The sequence below is a fragment of the Mugil cephalus genome, chromosome 23 (assembly GCF_022458985.1).
Source record: "Mugil cephalus isolate CIBA_MC_2020 chromosome 23, CIBA_Mcephalus_1.1, whole genome shotgun sequence".
NCBI classification, from domain to species: Eukaryota; Metazoa; Chordata; class Actinopteri; order Mugiliformes; family Mugilidae; genus Mugil; species Mugil cephalus.
The window spans coordinates 16,096,264-16,115,657 of record NC_061792.1 but is presented as its reverse complement, the minus strand read 5'-3'; the positions used below and the strand labels follow the sequence as shown (position 1 = coordinate 16,115,657).

General features: G+C 41.6%; 1 protein-coding gene across 1 annotated transcript in view; it reads right to left on the bottom strand.

The window, feature by feature from the left end:
* LOC125001243 (NACHT, LRR and PYD domains-containing protein 12-like) overlaps positions 1-19,394 on the bottom strand; it is a 105,868-nt gene that overhangs the window by 36,018 nt on the left and 50,456 nt on the right. The window contains exons 5-6 of the mRNA XM_047577166.1: positions 5,088-6,876; positions 4,841-5,006 (exon numbers count right to left, since the gene is read on the bottom strand). Of these exons, the coding sequence (XP_047433122.1) occupies positions 4,841-5,006; positions 5,088-6,876 (1,955 nt within the window). The remainder of the gene's footprint in view (positions 1-4,840; positions 5,007-5,087; positions 6,877-19,394) is intronic.

Here is a 19,394-nt window from a genome sequence, read left to right as displayed (position 1 = left end):
CAAACCGTGGGAAAAAAGTAGCGGCTTATAGTCTGGAAAATACGGTAGATATTTGGTTAGATTGCAAGAATTTAAGGTTAGTTTTAGAAAACGTCAAATGGATATTTAATTGTTTTACGTTGTTTTAACGTTTAATTACAAATATTTTATAATAATGAAATTACCCATGAAGATGACAAATTAACATTGTAATATGAATAATAATGCTTATTATTACAGAAACGTGCTCTTATTAGTTAGTTTTAATGGCATTTTTTTTATTTAAAAAGGCTGTATACGACTATATTACATGTAATATAACAGTATGCAACAATAATTTGATCTTTTCAAAACGTGTCCAAAGAAGACCAGGCTGAACAAGAACAGCTACAATTTCCCATTCTCCCTATTTTTATTCAACCGTAGCAGGTAACCATTATTACAGCAATATTCAAAAATCTATTCAATTAAAATGACTGGATCTGAAACAAAACAAGAAAAAACAAAAAAACAATAAAATTCAACTGAACTGCTTATGAAAGAAAAAAGTAAATAAAAAAAAAAAAAATAGTTGAGTTACCAATTTACATACAAGGCAACCATAACGTGGTCAAGTCACCATACGTCAACAACACTGATTAGAAACTTCGTCAAACCTCACTGGAAATTAATCCCTACTCTATCCAGACAGTTGACGAGGTGTGGTATCCATACTTGAACTACTTGTTGACCATGGTGAAGTTTGAGCTGTAACCACCTGAAGAGAAGACAGAAAACATTAGCTGTTATTAAATAATAACAGCTAATCATTGTTCATCATTGTTTTTTCTTTCTCTCTGTAGATAAGTGGTGAGAGTTGATTTCATGGCATAAACTGGTGGTTAAGAACTCCACTCCTTTCCATGCTGAACTGTACAGTGAAGCAGTGCGCTGTGATTCCTCTTTCTCTCCGCCTGTGTCAGTCAGTTCACAAAAGTAAACGTAATGACTCAGTGTTAAGTGCTAAGCTAACGTTAGTGTAAATAAAATAAAAAGTGGTTGGTCTGGCTGACTACTAACACTCATAGATATGTATCTATGACTAACACTGGCAGACGCCGCCGGCCGTACTTTTGTCATCGTAGTTAGACATTTCAATTGACGACATGCTAGCGGATTGGTTTTGTCGACTGAGTAAAGTCAGAGGCATAGTGGTAAATAAAGCTAATACCACTAAGCTTCAGTTTGATACTTGCCTTCTGCCTTCGTCCTTCCTCCAGCCTCGACATTAGCTGCTGTTTGCTCCAAGTTTCTGTGACCAAACGGGAACAGCCGCGTGGTGGTTGTTGACCTTGTTAAGCATAACATCAAAGACGGATGTTCAGTGTCCCAACAGCCAAAGGCATGTCTTTTTCTTCTTCTTCTTTTTCTTCTCCAACCGTTTCTGTCAACCAATCCAAACAGGACCCGCGCTTTTCAAAGCACGCACTCCAATGACATGTCACGTTCACGTTTTTGTCTTTTGTGTTTGTGCAGTGAGACATTGCAGCAGTAAAATGTCACTGATTGTACGTGTTTTGTTCAGACATGATGTGTATTTCTAATGTTTTTTTGTAAAAGAACAGAAATATCATGTTTTCACACGTATTTTCACAGTTACAGCGATTTCATGTTATTTTACATTTGAAAAATAATTTCACTAACTAGAGCTTCTTTAGTAAATTACACTTAAAATGAGCTTCAGCTACTGAAACAATCACGTATAGTGTACTTGATAAGTTACTTTAGACGCACTTTCAACTTATGTCGTCCATAAAACACACTTATGTGAGTTGGGATAACTTGTATGACATTCACTGAACTTAACATTTAATTTATATTTATTTGAACAACAATCTGACTTCATTCTGAATCCAGAATTCTTCCACGCCCGACCACCGTAGCAGACTGGACAGTCGCTCGCCTCCAGCGCACCCTCACAGAGAAAGGCATTCAATTCAACCACCACGACAATAAGGCCAAACTTTTCAAACTTCAAAACTCCATCTCCGTCACTAGACCAACAACACACACCGACCCTGGTCTTCCGGTTCGTCCTCAACTCGTCGCCACGACGCCGTGAGCCGACGTCACCACTCAGCCAGCAGCAGCAAGATGAGGCCCGGATCCACCGGAGCTGTCCCAGCACGTCACTACTAGCGCGCATGCCAACACCACCACGCAGCCCTCAACAGCAGGAGGGGACTCATGCCCTCCAGCCATCTCCCTCCAGGGCCAGGTCATATTAATTCAACCTACACCGCACTTGTTTAACTTGGTTTCATTCTTCATCTCTTCCCTTCACCATACTCCCCATCTTCCCAGTGTCTCTCCCTCTTCCCTCCCTCCAGCCATTTCGAATCCTTCGACTTCCATAGTCCCTCCATCTTCACTCTTTTCCAACACCTCCTTTCCAGCAACCGCCAGCCATAGAAACCAGTTTCATCAGTTTCTCCGGTCACTCGTTCGAATCGGAGCCGCATCCACCCCTGCCAGCCAAGGCATATCCGACCACCTCATTAAATTCCTTGGCCACATTCACAACCATCACGATGACATTAGAAGAGCCCATCTCCAACTCGCCTCTACGAATTCTTTTGGGGGTCAAGGAGCTGGTGCTTCCAGAGATATGCCCCCATCCTGAATCTCACTCCCCGGGTTCCACACTTGTGTGGATGCTGGATCCCTCAATCCCTCTATCTCTTCTTGACGATCCCCCCATCGCTTCCCCTTGACCTCCGATCCCTTTATTACTTCCCATCAATCCCTCTGCTCCCTCCGATCCACAACCCATATTCCCTCTCCCTTAACTTGGCTGAAATAAACTTGTTATCCAACCGAGCGTGGTCTTGTTAGTGAAAGTCTCTTTATTTAAATCTCTGAGGTTTCCCTCATTTGCAATGATGTCGAGGTTCAACAACACAGAAATACAAATACAAACTCCACACTCCTAAAGTGTCCAGGAGTAATGAGAGTGTAGATGGTTCCATACTGTTGGTGCTGTTGGTTGTACAGGAACTAAAAGATTTTTCAGGGTGAATCCATGGGACTTGAAGGCTAGGACATTTGAGCGGGTGGAGTAAAGTCCTGTGGTCCAGTCCTGCATGGATGGTATATACGGTGCTAAATGACCAGTGAGGGCTTCAGAAATAAACAGATAAAAGTGTTTTTCCTGCCTCTGTGTGAGAGATGTCCAACCAACTTTGTTGAACTGAAAGCAGTGGTGAGTGTTGTAGGGATCCCCACTAATGAACCCAATAGACTGAGTGGAGGGGTCTGAGAGTGGTAGCAGCAGCATGCCTATAGACTGTGTCGCCATAATCCAGGACTGATGGAAAGAGATCATTGATTCAACCTTTTCTACAGAAAAGTTTTGTGGTGCGATTTTCAATGTGATGTTTAAAAATAAATTATTCATCAAGTCAGATACCAAGATATTTATACTCTGTGACTCTCAATATAGCGACCATGCAGCGTTGACAGGTGGAGACTGTTAGAATCAATACCTTTTGCTCTAGAACAAAGAGTTTCAATACATTGCTGCTGCAACCGTGACATTTCCCAGTTTAGGATAAATAAAGCATCCATCCATCCATCCATCCATCCATCCATCCATCCATCCATCCTGATTCTCAGTCTGCTGTTACTCCACAGTTTCTCCAGGCTCATCCTCTGGAAGCTTCATTCAACCAAACATGGAAGGAGTTGTTTTTTCGTCTACAAGGAATAATAAATAGGTTTAAATTTTATTTGTGTTTTGTTTGATTCCATGTATTTTACTGAAAATATCAGGAAACAAAATATCATACTCTTTAAACAGGTTGGATAAATTATTCGACAATTTTAGAAGGAGGGCATGGAGTTTAGACATTAAAGAAGCTAAGTGGGCAACAGCTGCTTTAAAAGCTCAGTCACAAACTATTATTACTGGAATTAAACTACTGTATTTCAAGTGGGTAATGAGGTCAAACACAACCTCTGAGAAACTCAGTCACTGGTCCCTGTCGTTCCACGGTAAAAGCACAAGTATTCAGGTACACTGCTTAGCAAAAGGTTCATATTTTTAATTCTTTTGTATTTCAGGTACCTATCCAGATAACTTTAAGACTCTGACTCTGCAGGCCAGGAGGTTGGTCGCTCTGTCTTAAGAGAGACGGAAGTATCCTCTACACAATCCTGGATCAGAGTATTACATTAGAAAAGATAACTCAGGGAATTAGGGCTAAATGACCAGAATCTGAAGAGGTGTGGGTACCCTTAAAGGAGTTTTTCATGAAACAGTAGATTAGATTTATCTGTCAGGCTACCGAGTGCCTCAGCTTCCAATTCATGTGTCTGCCATTATTATTATCATCATTATTAGTTTGTATTTATTTTGTATTTTTGTGTATGTGTGAAGTGAGGTCAGCTTGCATTTTATTGTGAAATGAGTTGACGTGTTATGTATGTTCCTACTGAAAATGAATAAAAGTAAAGAATAAAAGATGTGAGTTGAGAAGATCAACTCTCCAATCATTCATCAACAACACTATGGACGGTGTCCTCCATCTTGTCTCACTGGAGTCAGACTATAAGGGGATTTCTCCACAGAAAGAATGATTAGTGACACCAAGAACTCTGTTAATGTGAACACATGTGAAGACTGGACTTGATGTGGTTTGTGATCAGACCAACCACCGATGACTGAGGAGATACCTGCTGATGTTCAGGAACACGATGCTCCTTCATTTCAACTCTTTGCCCTCCTTTTCTATCTGACAGTCCTGACAAGAGAACTAATCTAAACTGGATCTCCATTCTTCAGAAGCCTGAGAAGAAAAGAAATGAAAACTGACCTCAGAGTCTCCAGGTTACAGTTTGGACTCTCCAGTCCAGCAGACAGATGCTTCACTCCTGAATCCTTCAGGTTGTTGTCACTCAGGTCCAGATGTTTCAGATTGGAAGACTGGCAGCTGAGAACTGAAGACAGAGCTTTGCAGCTTCTCTCTGAGAGGTTACAGTCACTCAGTCTGAAGAGAAAATGACAGAAAACCCTTTAACTTCTGTGACCAGCTGACAGGTTGATGTGTATTTATTGATGATGTACTTACTGAGCTTTGTTGGAGGCTTTGGCCACTGGCAGCAGCCTCAGAAGAGCCTCCTCTGAAGCAGAGTATTTCTTCAGGTCAAACTCATCCAGATCTTCTCCTGATGACAGTAAGATGAAGACCAGAGCTGACCACTGAGCAGGAGACAGTTTATCTGTGGAGAAACGTCCTGATCTCAGGGACTGTTGGATCTCCTCCACTAGAGAAACATCATTCAGTTCATTCAGACAGTGGAACAGATTGATGCTTCTCTCTGCAGACAGATTCTCACTGATCTTCTCCTTGATGTACTGGACTGTTTCCTGATTGGTCTGTGAGCTACTTCCTGTCTGTGTCAGCAGGCCTCGTAGGAGAGTCTGATTGGTCTGCAGTGAAAGACCCAGGAGGAAGCGGAGGAACAAGTCCAGGTGTCCATTTGGACTCTGTAAGGCCTTGTCCACAGCACTCTGATGGAGACGTGTTAGTTTACGTTTGAATCCAAAGAACTTCAGAGATATTCTTTTTGACAGCAGGTTGACACCATATTTGATAAAGGTCAGATGGACATGAAGAGCAGCCAGAAACTCCTGAACGCTCAGATTGACAAAGCAGAACACCTTGTCCTGGTACAAGCCTCTCTCCTCTTTAAAGATCTGTGTGAACACTTCTGAGTACACTGAGGCTGCTGTGATATCGATGCCACACTCTGTCAGGTCTGATTCATAGAAGATCAGGTTTCCTTTCTGCAGCTGATCAAAAGCCAGTTTTCCCAGAGACTCAATCATCTCCCTGGTCTCTGGACTCCAGTGTGGATCTGTCTCATCTCCTTCATCATACTTGACCTTCTTGACTTTGGCCTGAACCACCAAGAAGTGGATGTACACCTCAGTCAGGGTCTTGGGCAGCTCTCCTCCCTCTCTGGTTTCCAACACATCCTCCAGAACTGTAGCAGTGATCCAGCAGAAGACTGGGATGTGACACATGATGTGGAGGCTTCGTGATGTCTTGATGTGGGAGATGATCCTGCTGGCCTGCTCCTCATCTCTGAACCTCTTCCTGAAGTACTTCTCCTTCTGGGGGTCAGTGAACCCTCTGACCTCTGTCACCATGTCAACAGATTTACAAAGGATCTGATTGGCTGCTGCAGGTCGTGTGGTTATCCAGAGGCGAGCAGAGGGAAGCAGTTTCCCCCTGATGAGGTTTGTCAGCAGTACATCCACTGAGGTGGACTCTGTAACATCAGTCAGGATCTCAGTCTTGTGGAAGTCCAGAGGAAGTCTACACTCATCCAGACCGTCAAAGATGAACAGAACCTGGAAGTCTTCAAAGCTGCAGATTCCTGCTTCTTTGGTTTCAGTGAAGAAGTGATGAACAAGTCTCAACAAGCTGAACTTTCTCTCTTTCACCACATTCAGCTCTCTGAAAGTCAATGGAAATATGAAGAGGATGTCCTGGTTGGCTTTGTCTTCAGCCCAGTCCAGAGTGAACTTCTGTGTTAAGACTGTTTTCCCAATGCCAGCCACTCCCTTTGTCATCACTCTTCTGATTGGTTTCTGTCTTCCAGGTGAGGCTTTAAAGAGGTCTTCTTGTCTGATACTTGTTTCTGGTCTGTCTTGTTTCCTGGATGCTGTTTCAATCTGTCTGATCTCATGTCCATCATTGACCTCTGCAGTCCCTCCCTCTGTAATGTAGAGCTCTGTGTAGATCTCATTCAGAAGGGTTGTTTTTCCAGCTTTAGCAATCCCCTCAAACACACACTGGAACTTCTCCTTCAGACTTGATTTAAGTTTACGTTGACACCTCTCAACAGCATCTGAATGACACAACAACAGATAATCAGACCATCAGATGTTTTGTAGAGCAGTTTACTGTACACAGCATCAAGAAAGACTAACTGGACCCTTGGAATGATCTGCATTTACTCATAAACATGTCCTCACATCTCGTCAGATCTTCTTCCGAGTTACAGGTACAACCAAATGGGATCTATTTTATAGAATAAAACTAAAAGAGATTGAAGGAATTCAGCTTTGAAGAAGAGAGAGTATGTTCTAGTCATCTCAGCACCAAGTTAAGAATTCAACATGTTGAACACACTGAAGACAAATCAGTTTCAGGTGGATGAAGAAACTTTCCATCCTCACAGCTCCAGTAAACATTAACACAACCATGACCAGAGAAAGACATGGCCTCACCTTTCTGAGGAGGTTGAACAGAGGACAAACCCAGATGATGGGAAAGAGCAGGATCTATGGACTGAAGATGTCGGATGAACTTCTTGCAGGCCTCCTCTCCCTTTCTCTTCACAGTGTCAATGAAGTGGCGTACCTTGTCTGCTCTGACTGGGTTCTTCTCAGATATCGATTCTTTTTCTGACTCAGTCAAGACACCGTCTGTTACGAGGGCCTCCAGGAGCTGTGTAAGGACTTCTGGCGACACCCTTTTCACAAACTCAGTCCTCATGCCGGCAACCAACTTCTCTACAGGAACAAGGACACAAGCATCTCAGAGATTCTGTAACTTTCAGAGAAGTCATATTTCCTCTTTTCCCTGCAGGGACCCCTCAGTCTTACCTGCCACGTGAAGTCTTCAGATATCTAAAGATGGTTATATGAAGAGCAGTCACATGACTTTGATGGAATCAGTTTGAAACTGTTTTGGAGGAACAAGGATTTGAAGAGATGTGACCCCACCCTCATCTCTTTTCATCCCATCCCCTCCAACCCTTCTCATCCGTTCATCTATTTGTCTCATGGCCTGTCCACCAATAAACTTATTACCCTCAAGGCCTGGTCTTTGTTAGTGAAGTTATTGTGACTTAGGTTCTTTAACTAAACCACCCTCCATATCATTCTGTTTCCTGTGCTTACCTTTAAAGTTGTGTCCAGAACCTATCTCTCTCTGTCTGTCTCAGGTTTCAACCTCCACCTTCACCATCTCTCTCTTTTCTTTTCTTCCTCTTCCATCTTTCATTACATCCCATCCCCTCAAACAACTTCTTCCCCTCCCCCTCGGACCCTTCTCATTCCACCCCTGAATTCACCACTGTCAGGGGAAAACTTCATTATTCTATTATGTTAAACAGGTCTCTTTGACCTGGTCTTGTTTGTCTTCCTTCCATACACAAAACAGGGTTTACAGGGTTAGCTGGACAGACTGACTGCCACCACGGATGGTGATCGCCAGTGGACAGTGGTCAGATCATCCAACTGTCAACTCAAGATAACAGAGTAAAAACATACCTGCTGGAACGACGGCTTCATCGCCCACCTGTGGAGTTTCAGCCTGGTCCTCAGAGACCACATGGTCAGGTCTATAGGGCTGGAGGCTGCAGAGAGATGGAGGAGATGGTTTAACTGATGAATGGCTGACAGGTCTGTGTAGAGGTTTCTGAGAACTCAGTCATCTTAAACTCTGACAACATGTGAACATGTTCTCTGATCCACAGGAGTTCATTCTCAGGTAGTTTGTAGAGGATCTTCTGTTTAGTTGTAACATTGTGCAGTAGTACTGCAGTAATTGTACTTCTAGTAGTTGTTGTGTATGTAGTACAGTGGGACCAGGAGAACCAGTATCTCTCACCCCTGAATGTTTCTATCAACATCCTGTAGAAGTGACAATAAACCAGACTTGAATCTGTTGTAGAAGAAGTAAAACTAGTGACTATGAATGAAATCCTCAAACACTGAACTGGAACTAGACCATGCATAGAAAGATCCTCCTGGTGTGAGCAGGCTGTGATTGTTCAGCTGGATGTTACTGGTCCCAGTTCAACATCAGGCTGCTGCTCAAAGTTGATGAAGCTCCAGTCTAGACCTGGACTCTTAACGTTTCTGTCCAGTGTCCTGGTGTCTTGGACTGACGCATTTAACTAACAACACTTAGAGATGGTCCTCTCACCTCTGAGCTTCGCTCTGGTCCATGCTGCTGGATTCACATCAGCTCACACGTTGTCCTTCACCTGCAGAGGAAACACGCATCATTCATGGGAACATCCACTGGAACCATCTTTGCTGGTTGAAACTTCTACTATCAGTCCACTAGATGGAGCCATGGAGGACACACATGGTGCCTTCACTGACACCGAGTCTGACTGGAAGTTCCAGCTCTTTAATTTTCAGTCACTTCAACGTCTGGTTACAATATTTCAAAGATGTCAGCTGACAGACGAACATCTTCACTTCAGTCACAAGCTCTTTAAGAGGTGGAGTTAAAGTACTGAGTTACTTTCACCACTTCCCCACCTCAGATGAAAACCTCAAGACACTAAAAACTAGATAAAAGACCAACTGAGTGGTTGAGGGAAATGTTCAAATACTTATGAAAGATTTATTATTGTATCTCTTACTACTCCTAATCATCATATCATCAGAATATTTCCTTATACCAACTATACAGTGCATCTCCTACTCTCATTTTTTACAGCATATGTTCTAGTAGCTATCCATTTTTTACAGTGTGATGTTACACTGTAGTTCTTGTACGTGGTGACCAGAGGGCAGTGACCACCCACCAGTCAGTCTGTCAGTGCAGTAATGTGTTCATCTTCTGATGAATGCTGTAGCTAAAACGCTGCAGTCAATGAACATACGTTTATGGGATGTGGACAGTTGTAGTTGCTGACAGTGATCATCATAGTAAACTGACTTCATGCAGTTCATTGCTTCACTACCAGAGCAAAACAAATTTCCAGTGTAAAACATGGTCATGGGGAGGCGCACTGTCCTGCTTCTGATCCTGGTCTTAGTCTTCCAGGTGGGAACATCAGCTTTAAACCACATTACAACTGAAACTGTCTCCAACCTCCATCAAAGAATTGAATGGAATAAAAGAAGTTGTGATGTCAAAACTGATCTTTTAAAGAAGTGAAATCAGAGAAGAGCTTCACTACCGTCATTCTCCTTCATCTAAATGACGCTGTATCTTTCTAGTGTCTGTGTGGAAAGATATCATTGTGTTCAGTTATGTGCAGCATGTAGCATCTTATCTTTTCATCAGAACAACCCTCACCTCGTTATCAGGAAAATATTCTTTCAGACTGGTCAGACCGGTCAGAGTCAGATACTTTAACTCAGCCACCGATGCTCATTAAAGGCTTCACTCATCATTGATTAATGTCCAGCTTTACTCCAATAGGGCACATTATAGCTGAAGGTCTGTGGGATGAAGTGGGGACATTTAAACTGCTTCAGAGATCACTTCATAGTTTCATGGAAGTATTTTCTTTTTCAGGTTTCACAGAGTAAAAAGGTCTCATTCCATTTAGTTTGATTTCACGTCCACAGCTTTTATCTCTATCAGTGACTAAAACAATGAAACCTTTCCTTCAACCACCATCACCAGCCTCTACCCATTTCTCATTCAGCTCCTTCAGCCAGACTCTAAACATGCAGCTCTGACTCTTAATGAAGAAAACATTAAAAACTGATTCATTACCTTCAGAGGGATGTTGACACGGAGAAAATTATCTGAGACTTGATCCTGGTGACAGTGAAACTAGGAAACACCCAGGGAGCTGCAGGAGGAGGAGACACAATCAACCCAAAGACAAAGAGGAGGAGGGAGTTAAAGTAATGAACAAACAACAGTTCTCAATCACAACTAAACAACAAAGTGTCTCTGTGTCCATTAAACTGACTTCATGCATGTACAGTAAAAAAGTATATCTCCTTGTACCCATTTTATACATATATCGTGTATCTCCCTTTAGTAATTTTTACAGTGTATCTTGTAGTTTCTATTTATGATAGTTTATCTGGTATTGTCCGATTTCACAAGTTCTCACCTAGCATTCATTTTTAACAATCACCTAATTTAACTGTGCTTCCTCAGTTGTCATTTATTGTGGCCACAAGGTTGCTAATGCTGAACCCGCTGGTGGACCCAAGAAGTGAGCAGAGCTGTCAGGCTGAAGAAGGAGGTCTACAGGGCATGGTTGATCTGTGGATCTCTGGAAGCAGCTGGTCGGTACCAGATGGCAAAGAGGTCTGCAGCCAAGGCAGTCGCTGAGGCAAAAACTTGGGCGTGGGAGAAGTTCAGTGAGGCTATTGAGGAAGACTGTAGGTCAGCTCTGAAGAGGCTCTGGCAAATCGTCCGGCACCTCAGGGATGGCAGGTGTCAACCCTTCCACACAATCTTTAGTGGATACAGGGCCAACTGGGACTATTGTCCTGTGGTGGAAGGAATACTTAGGGGAGCTCCTCAGTCCCACCGACACATATTCCTTTGGGGAAATAGAGCCAGAGGACCTAAGGCTAGTTCGTCCAATCACAGGGGCAGAAGTCAGGGTGATGGCCAAACAACCCCTCAGCGGCAGACCCCCAGGATAGGATGAGATCCATCCTGGGTATCTTAAGTCTCTAAATGTTGTACGGCTGTCCTGGCTGAGACGCCTCTGGAGTGACAGACCAGGATTTTTGTCCCCATCTTTAAGAAAGGGGACCAGAGGGTGTGTTACAGCTATTACTTCTGCTGGCTGCTGGCAGCTCAGAGTCAACACACAGCACATCAGACCTCAGTCCAGACCAGGAACCAGGAATCAGGTGTGTCAGGAACCAAGAAGCTGAACTTTGTAATAAACACATTCAGGAGGAGGAGGAGGTTTGGAGTCGGGGAGCTGGATCTCCTCATACTGAAACACAATACAGAGTACCACTTAGAGTACTACATAGAGTACTACTTAGAGTAGTGGTTCTCATCTGGTCTGGGATCAGGACCCACCGCCGAGAAAAGCCAAGACCCAAACCACTGAGAACTTTCTACTCCTCAAATGTTTTGAATGAACAGATTCAGCTTCTTCTGTTTTTATCCACAAACACAAAATATATGAAACAAATTCAAAATGATTCTAGTTCACAGAACCACTGACTTAGAGCGTCAGTGAGCATTAGCATTAGCAGCCCTTCCATTCTAACAGGAGGTTCGTTTACCTGCACAGTCTCCAGCCTCTCAGGGTTCTCATCGATGGGACCTGAACATTTGTTCTCTTGGAATTTGTTGACTTTCCTCTTCAGAGACACAATCAGCCCTGAGAACACAATGTCACAGCTGAGTTAAACTCTACCCGTCAAAAGTTTCACCCCAATTTCTTCAGTTATTGCTGCAATCCAAGTTGTTCAATTACAATAAATATCTTGAAATGGTACAAAGGTAAATGGTGAACTGGTGAGGACCAACAGACCAACTCCAACATGAATTTCTGTCCCACAGAGAAACTGCACAGAGAGTTAAGGTGTCAGTGGGTAGTTTCCTTCACCATCAAAGGGAAACTCAGAAACCGGGGGAACTCTGACAGGAAGAGGTTTGACTGCAGAACCAAAGCCACGACTGAACCAGAGGATGAGTTTCTGAGAGTTAACAGCTATGTGACAGGCGGCTGTTCAACAGGACAACAGCTCCATGGTGGTCGCAGTAGGAGAGTCTCAGGGAGGTTCAGCTATGAAGAGAAGACTCGTGGTTTGTTCCATTTATCTCCGAGCTGGAATGACATTACTCCCGAGTTATCAGTGCTCTAGTTAGAGACATCTGAAAACAACATGGCCGCCTCCACCAAAGCTCTGGCCTCGTCCCAAGATAACTGACTATGTAACTAGACTTAGACTAACTAAATCTAAGTCTAAGTCTGTGTGCACAGGGTGTATACAGAACGAAATTTCGTTGCATATGGCTCAGGACAATATAATAAAATTACAATAAAAAAATAGATAAAATACAATATAAAATGCAGTAGCGATGTAGCTCTATAGGTTGACATATATCATAGTGCAAAAATATGTTTAAAAATGTTTAACTGTGCAAAATAGTGCAGCCTCCACACCACACAGAGGCAGCTAACTAATATTATTACTATCATATTCAACTAAATTTAGACTGTTTAAGTTTCACTAATTGTAATGAACAGATAACTGTGTTTCAGTTCCAGATAACTGCAACCACATGAGGCAGAAATCTATAAAAATATTTAAAAATTATCGAAAGAAATCCACCATTGATCCCAGTCCAGCATCATGGTGTTTTTATGATGAGGTCTGTTTTCAGCCGTTGTTATCATGACATGGGCTTGTTGTTCTTGTTTCTTTTGAAGATAGTTCTTAATGGCCTTGGTTGGATGTTTGGGCTCTTTGTCCTGCTGCAGAATAAATATGGGGCCAGTTGTCCTCCTCCCTGATGGTCTTGATGATGGATCAGTATCTGCACTGAGGACCATTAATCCTGACCAGGCTCTCCCGGAGCCTCCACCATGTTTCACTGTTGCCTGCAGACACTCGTTATTGTAGCTCTCTCCAGTCCTTCACTCAACAAACTGACAAATTTTCCACATATTCATCACATCATCTTCACACAGGGAAATAATCTTGATGTGTTTTGCTGCTTCCTGGCCATCTATAATCCTCAACGTCGCCCATTTCTCTGTGCTTTTCAGAAGAGCTTGAAACAAGAGTCTGCTTTGGAATATTTGTCTGGGAGAGGCCTTGCTGATGTAGTAGAACTACACTGACTTGTTGCCGTGCTCAGTCTTACTATAGTGTATTTACCTGTGACATGAAGCTGTCTTTCATAACCTCACCTTAGTAGCAGAGTTCGTCTCTTCCTCACCCAGTTTGAAGCCTCCTACACAGCTGTTTCTGTTTCAGTTAATGACTGCGTTTCAACCTATAACTATTGATGCTGGTTTGAAGGCAAAGAGTAGTAACACCAAATATTGATGTGACTTAAATTTGTCTTTCATTCACTCACTTTGCATTTTGTACATAAAACGATAAATAAACAGTAATTTGTTTTTTCAGCATTCTTAGATTACAGCATTTTCAGACTGAAAAATTTGCATTGTTCTGATATCATATAATATAGTATACTGTACTATTCATTGTTTATATTGTTTTCTATTGTCATTTGTCATACTGTATCTCCTATTTTCCATTTCTGACAGTGTATCTTCTAGTTTCCATTCATGAGATTGTGTGTCCTAATATCAATTTTTTACAGTGCATCTCCTAGCATCCAATTTTGAAAGTGTATCTCCTGGTATCTGTATTTCTTCGACTATCCTTTGTTGTTGTTGTTTTCTTTCTCCTATTATCCCTTTTTAAATACTGTATCACATAGTAGTATGCATTTTTACAGTGTGTTCTCTGTTCTAATTTTATGCAGTGTATCTCACTTGAGTATTTTTTTTTTACTGTACATCTGCTGGGACTGTGGAAGCTTTTTTTAAGGTTTATCATCTACAAATCAGCTTTGGAATAATGTATCTCATACTATAATTTTGTTTTGTTTTTTGTTTTTGTTTACAGCGTATTCTGGTGTTAATGTACAGTATTTAAAATGTATCTCCCATTATGCATTTTTTTACAGTGTATCTCATCATAGCAACTTAAAATTGTATATATTGTAGGGTAACAAAAGGCCTAAATAAGTATAATGGGTTTCTGTCTATATTTCTGTCTATAATGTTCAAATATATTTGAACATTATAGACAGAAATCAAGTCTATCACATAAAATCTCAGGTTAGAAGAAACATATTTAAGGCCTAAAGGAAACAACAAGTCTGATACAAAAGACATTGAAGGTCAAACAATCAGTTATGTGCCATTTGTCTTTTTCTTTAACCAAAATTTTAGGGCAACTGAAATACAGGACTTTCTTAAGGACAAGTTTAACGACAACGAAAAAACACTGAAAGATTCCAATCAATCAATAACATGAATTAATTCCCACAGATAAAGACCTCAACAGTCCAAACAGGTCAATACATGTCCAAGGCCCCACAGCACAACAAATCAATCTCAATACATGGTGACATGGTGGTGTCATCAAAGTTTAATGTAGTTTTGTATATCAAATAATGTAAGTGTGTGAGTGTGAAGGATAAAGAGAGGGAGAGAAGGCAATGGGAGAACCTGCGATTGGGAGAGTTGGTTTCGGGAGTAGTAGGCCATCAGTCCACAGATTGGAGGGTAGTCCTGGTACCAGAAGACTTCAGTGCACACTGTTGCTGTGCTAGGATTTCAGAGACCCCATGGCTCCAGAGTACAAATGTTGACTAAATTCACCCACTCTGGTTACCTCTGAGTTTCCTTCTCCATCCTTGGCAGATATATCTTCCTTTTAGCTACTTTTTTGGGCAGTACACTCCTTCTGTTCCCCTCAACAAGCCTTCTGTTCTCTTCCTACACTTCTCTTTGCCTTCCCATTGTTTTCCCCCCTCACTCAGCTCACAAGTGTCAACAATTACTAATTACTACCATCTCCTTCCTTACCCCACTCCCACTCTCTCTCTCCACACTACTGCACAGCAGGAATCACCTGTCTGCTATAATATGTGTATTTATATGTGTGTGTGTGTGTGTGTGTGTGTGTGTGTGTGTGTATTTGTCATTATTAGGTTTATAAAAAAGGATTCAAGCAGAGGACTCCACGTGGTGCATCTCACGCAATGCTGAGGACCAGAACTGTGTTACAGTAACTGAATGAAGTAGCCAACTCTGCATCAACCTGCAGCCAAATGAGCCACAATATCTGGTAGTAACCTCAATCTGCGTGGAAGTTTACACCAAGACCAAGGCCAATGTGCTAGCAGGCCACTGCAGCTGAAGTGACGTTGTCTGCATGCAGGAGAGCCCACAAAGAGCTCATATTCCAACACAGACCATCTGCCTACCATCTTCATCATCGTATCAACCATCTGTCAGTCCCTTCTGATGACCCAACCTACCATCTAAATGCAAGAACAAGTATATCGGCGAGACTGGGGACTTTAACTCACATACAATGTAAATGACGAGTACCAGAAGAAGCTGATAACAGGTGTCACCTTTGTTTATCTGTCAGTGGTATATGACACCATCCAACACAGGCTTCTGATGAAAAAACTACTTGACATGACAAGAGATGTTAAACTATGTAACATCATTAGAAATTCTGAACTGCCTGCATGTTGGAGAAGGGCGGCGCAAAGCATCAATGAAGAGGTGGAAGTTAACGACATCTGACTCGTATATGTGGAGAGCTCCAAACCATGGAGCATGTCATGCAATGCAGCCAGACCCCTCGTGTACTGGACATGACCTGGGCTAGACTGCGTCAACCACTGGAGGGACATGATGTAGAAGACAGAAGGACATGAAGAAGAAGATCTTTTTTAAAAAGCATTTGCTTGTTGTCATTTCTTACAGTGTGTTGTTTAGCTGCAGTTCCAGTGTATGCGGCATGAGAAATATTTTTTCATTTTGTAAATCAAACAATGAGAAGTACTGTAAAACAGGGTAATGAGGAAATACACTTTAAAGCATGACAAGTAGATGCACTCTAAAAATGTTTTCAAGAAATTGCCAATAAGAAGACACACTGCAAAACAGTATGAGATATGCACGAGGAGATTCACTGTTAAACTTGTTGATATGGCAACAAAGAGACGCAGAAAACGTGGCGATAAGGAGATACGCTGTTAAAAAATTTAGTACTATAATTTGCATTGCCAAAAAAGCAACCATGCAAAGCACTGTAAAATATGTCTTCTAAAATATATTGAAAGTACTGAAACTAGCCACATCAACACTACTGACCTCCTGACTGCCCCCACTGTCCAACTCAGTAACAGAGACCCTCATCCACTCATGGACTACTGCAGTGGAGTCCTGTCTGGCTACCAAGTGAGGCTCTGGACAGGTTGCAGTATGTTCAGGATGATAACCTGACCCTTATATTGCATGGCTCGACATGTTTTAATTGACATATTGGCACTTTTTATGTAGCACTTACTATTTATACCTACATTACATCACATTACATTTACATAATTTTTGTTCACCTATTATTCACAGTAACCTACTTACTCATCACTTTTAATCAATATGACTCATGGACACCAAATTAACTAATGCCCTGGCTCCTTCTGCCCAGTGACCCAGCCACACTCTACAGGTACATTAAATAAGGGCAATAGCCTAGACTATGACCAGACCTGTAAGCCAGTGCAAACAAGAAGGAATGATCCCCTCACTGCTAACCACAACCATAACCTTTATCTCATCAAACTAACCTTCATCAAACAACTTCACTGGCTCCAGCTCAAAACATGCATCACTTTCAAAATCCTCCTCCAGACCTACAAATGTCTCCACTCCCTGATCTCCTTCATCCCTCCTCCCACTCACAGTCCATGTGCCCCACAGACAAGGACCTGCTTTCCATTCCCCGTAGATGTGCTATAAAACATGACAGAGATACTGTAAAAGCAAAGTTTTGAAACATGGCTTTCAACACTGAAACAGACTACCAGGACGTACACATAGCAACAAAGAGATGCACTGTTAAAAATAAATAAATAAATAAATAAATAAATAAATAAATAATAAAAAAAAAAAGACCATAAGTGGAGGAATTACACTGGAAAAATTAACACATGAGATTCACTTTTAAAAAACTGACACACTGACACACACAAAAAACTTAACACACTGTTAAGAAATGACCAATTAGGAAACACTGTAAAACATGATGACTTGACAATGAATGGATGTGCTTTCAAACATGAGACCTTGTAAACCACAGCAATGAAATGACTAAAATGATATGCACTTTGAGAATGACGATGAAAAGATATAACATTGCAATGAAGAGATACACTGGCTAACATGGCTAAAGAAATTCACCATAAAAACGACTACTAAAAGATAGTTAAGAAATGACCAGTAAGGACACACTGTAAAACATGAAAATATGATGGTAACGAGGAGACCTGTGAAAACAAGACAGACTGTAAAACATGGTAACAAAGAGACACACTGTCAAAAATTACAATACAGCAATGATGAAATACACTGTAAAAGGGAACAATAATGCAAGACACATTTTTTAAAGAAATGACTACCAGGAGATGCACTGTAAATAAAATGAATGCAGAAGATGTAAAAATGATGACTAAAAGATACATTGTGAGAAATTTACCAAAAAGAAATGCATGAGATTCATTTAAAAAAATAAATAAAATAAAATTCATTGTTACTGTACGATGTTACCAATTCTTGTTTTCCTCAATAAAGTTCCACAATAAAGTGTTGTCAAATGACGGCTGTCCAGTCAGTTGTTATGGAAAGCAAGGTTTACTCTTACCCAGGGAGAGCAGCTCTGTGTACAACAGGAAACAACTCTGTCTCTCCTCCATATTCACATTCTTTTATAGCAGTGCACAAACATGTTAAAATGACAATTATACAGAACATGTGAGCGCATCTTTTCCATGAAATTTCAACCTCTTCTTAGACAGGAGGTGAGAAGATCAAGACGACACAACTAAAGGTCTTCAGTGTGCACACCTGCACATAGAAGATGCAACATAACATCACACTTATGATGAACTTTTGGTGAACTTCTGCTGAACTTATTTTAACTTGTTATGAACTCATGTAGGCTGAGGCTGTTGCGTTTTTTGCTGTTAGACCTCCACCCATTTCGAAAACATGCCAACCATCACAAGGCAGTATTTTTTACCCTCACTTGGCCTCAATTTAATTCAATTAAATCCATCATAATGTGTTGAAATGGTTTGTTTGGTGGAGGATGTGCTGCTGGGTGTTACAAACCCCCAGCTCGTTACAGGGAAAGGGAAGTAACACACATACAATCTGATGACAAGATTGTGATAAAGGTGTGTATTTTATTTACACAGGTGCTGATAAATCAAATGAAGAAATATAACAAAAAGAGGACTCCTGGAAAATAAAACAGAGCTTTCTGTCTCAGGACTAATGTGAAAGTACTGGTGATAATAAACATAAATGTTTCTAAAACAAAACCTAGCTAGCTGCTCTAGTGTGCGCACAACCAAAAATACATAGGTACAGCTCCTCTATACCTAGTGTTTCTAGGCAGTTGTGAAAACTAACCATGAGTGCAAAAACCAAAACCATTAACAATGTATAATCTCACCCTGGCCCAAATCTGGGACACACACAAAGTTCACTTTTCTAGAAACTCTTAAGACCAAACGAAGTTGTCGGGGAGGGTGTCTGCCAGCATCCGTCAGGCCCACCCGGCTTTTATAGCTGTCGAACGACTGTTGGCTGGGGCCCGAACCAATCAGCTGGGAATCTGCTCCGGACGGGGAAGACATGCCCACTGGGACACGCCCATTGGTGACGCTCCACAAGACACCTAAGAAGAAATACAGACAGAGACACACACACACACAAGCACACGCATGCACACAACGAAAAGGGAGGGAAATACAGCCAACTTTCATGGCCGTAACACGTGGTGTGTGAGGGATTTGGTTTTACCTGGACTGTTTTGTGCACAGCTCATGCATTTTGAGCAATAATCTGCTGCC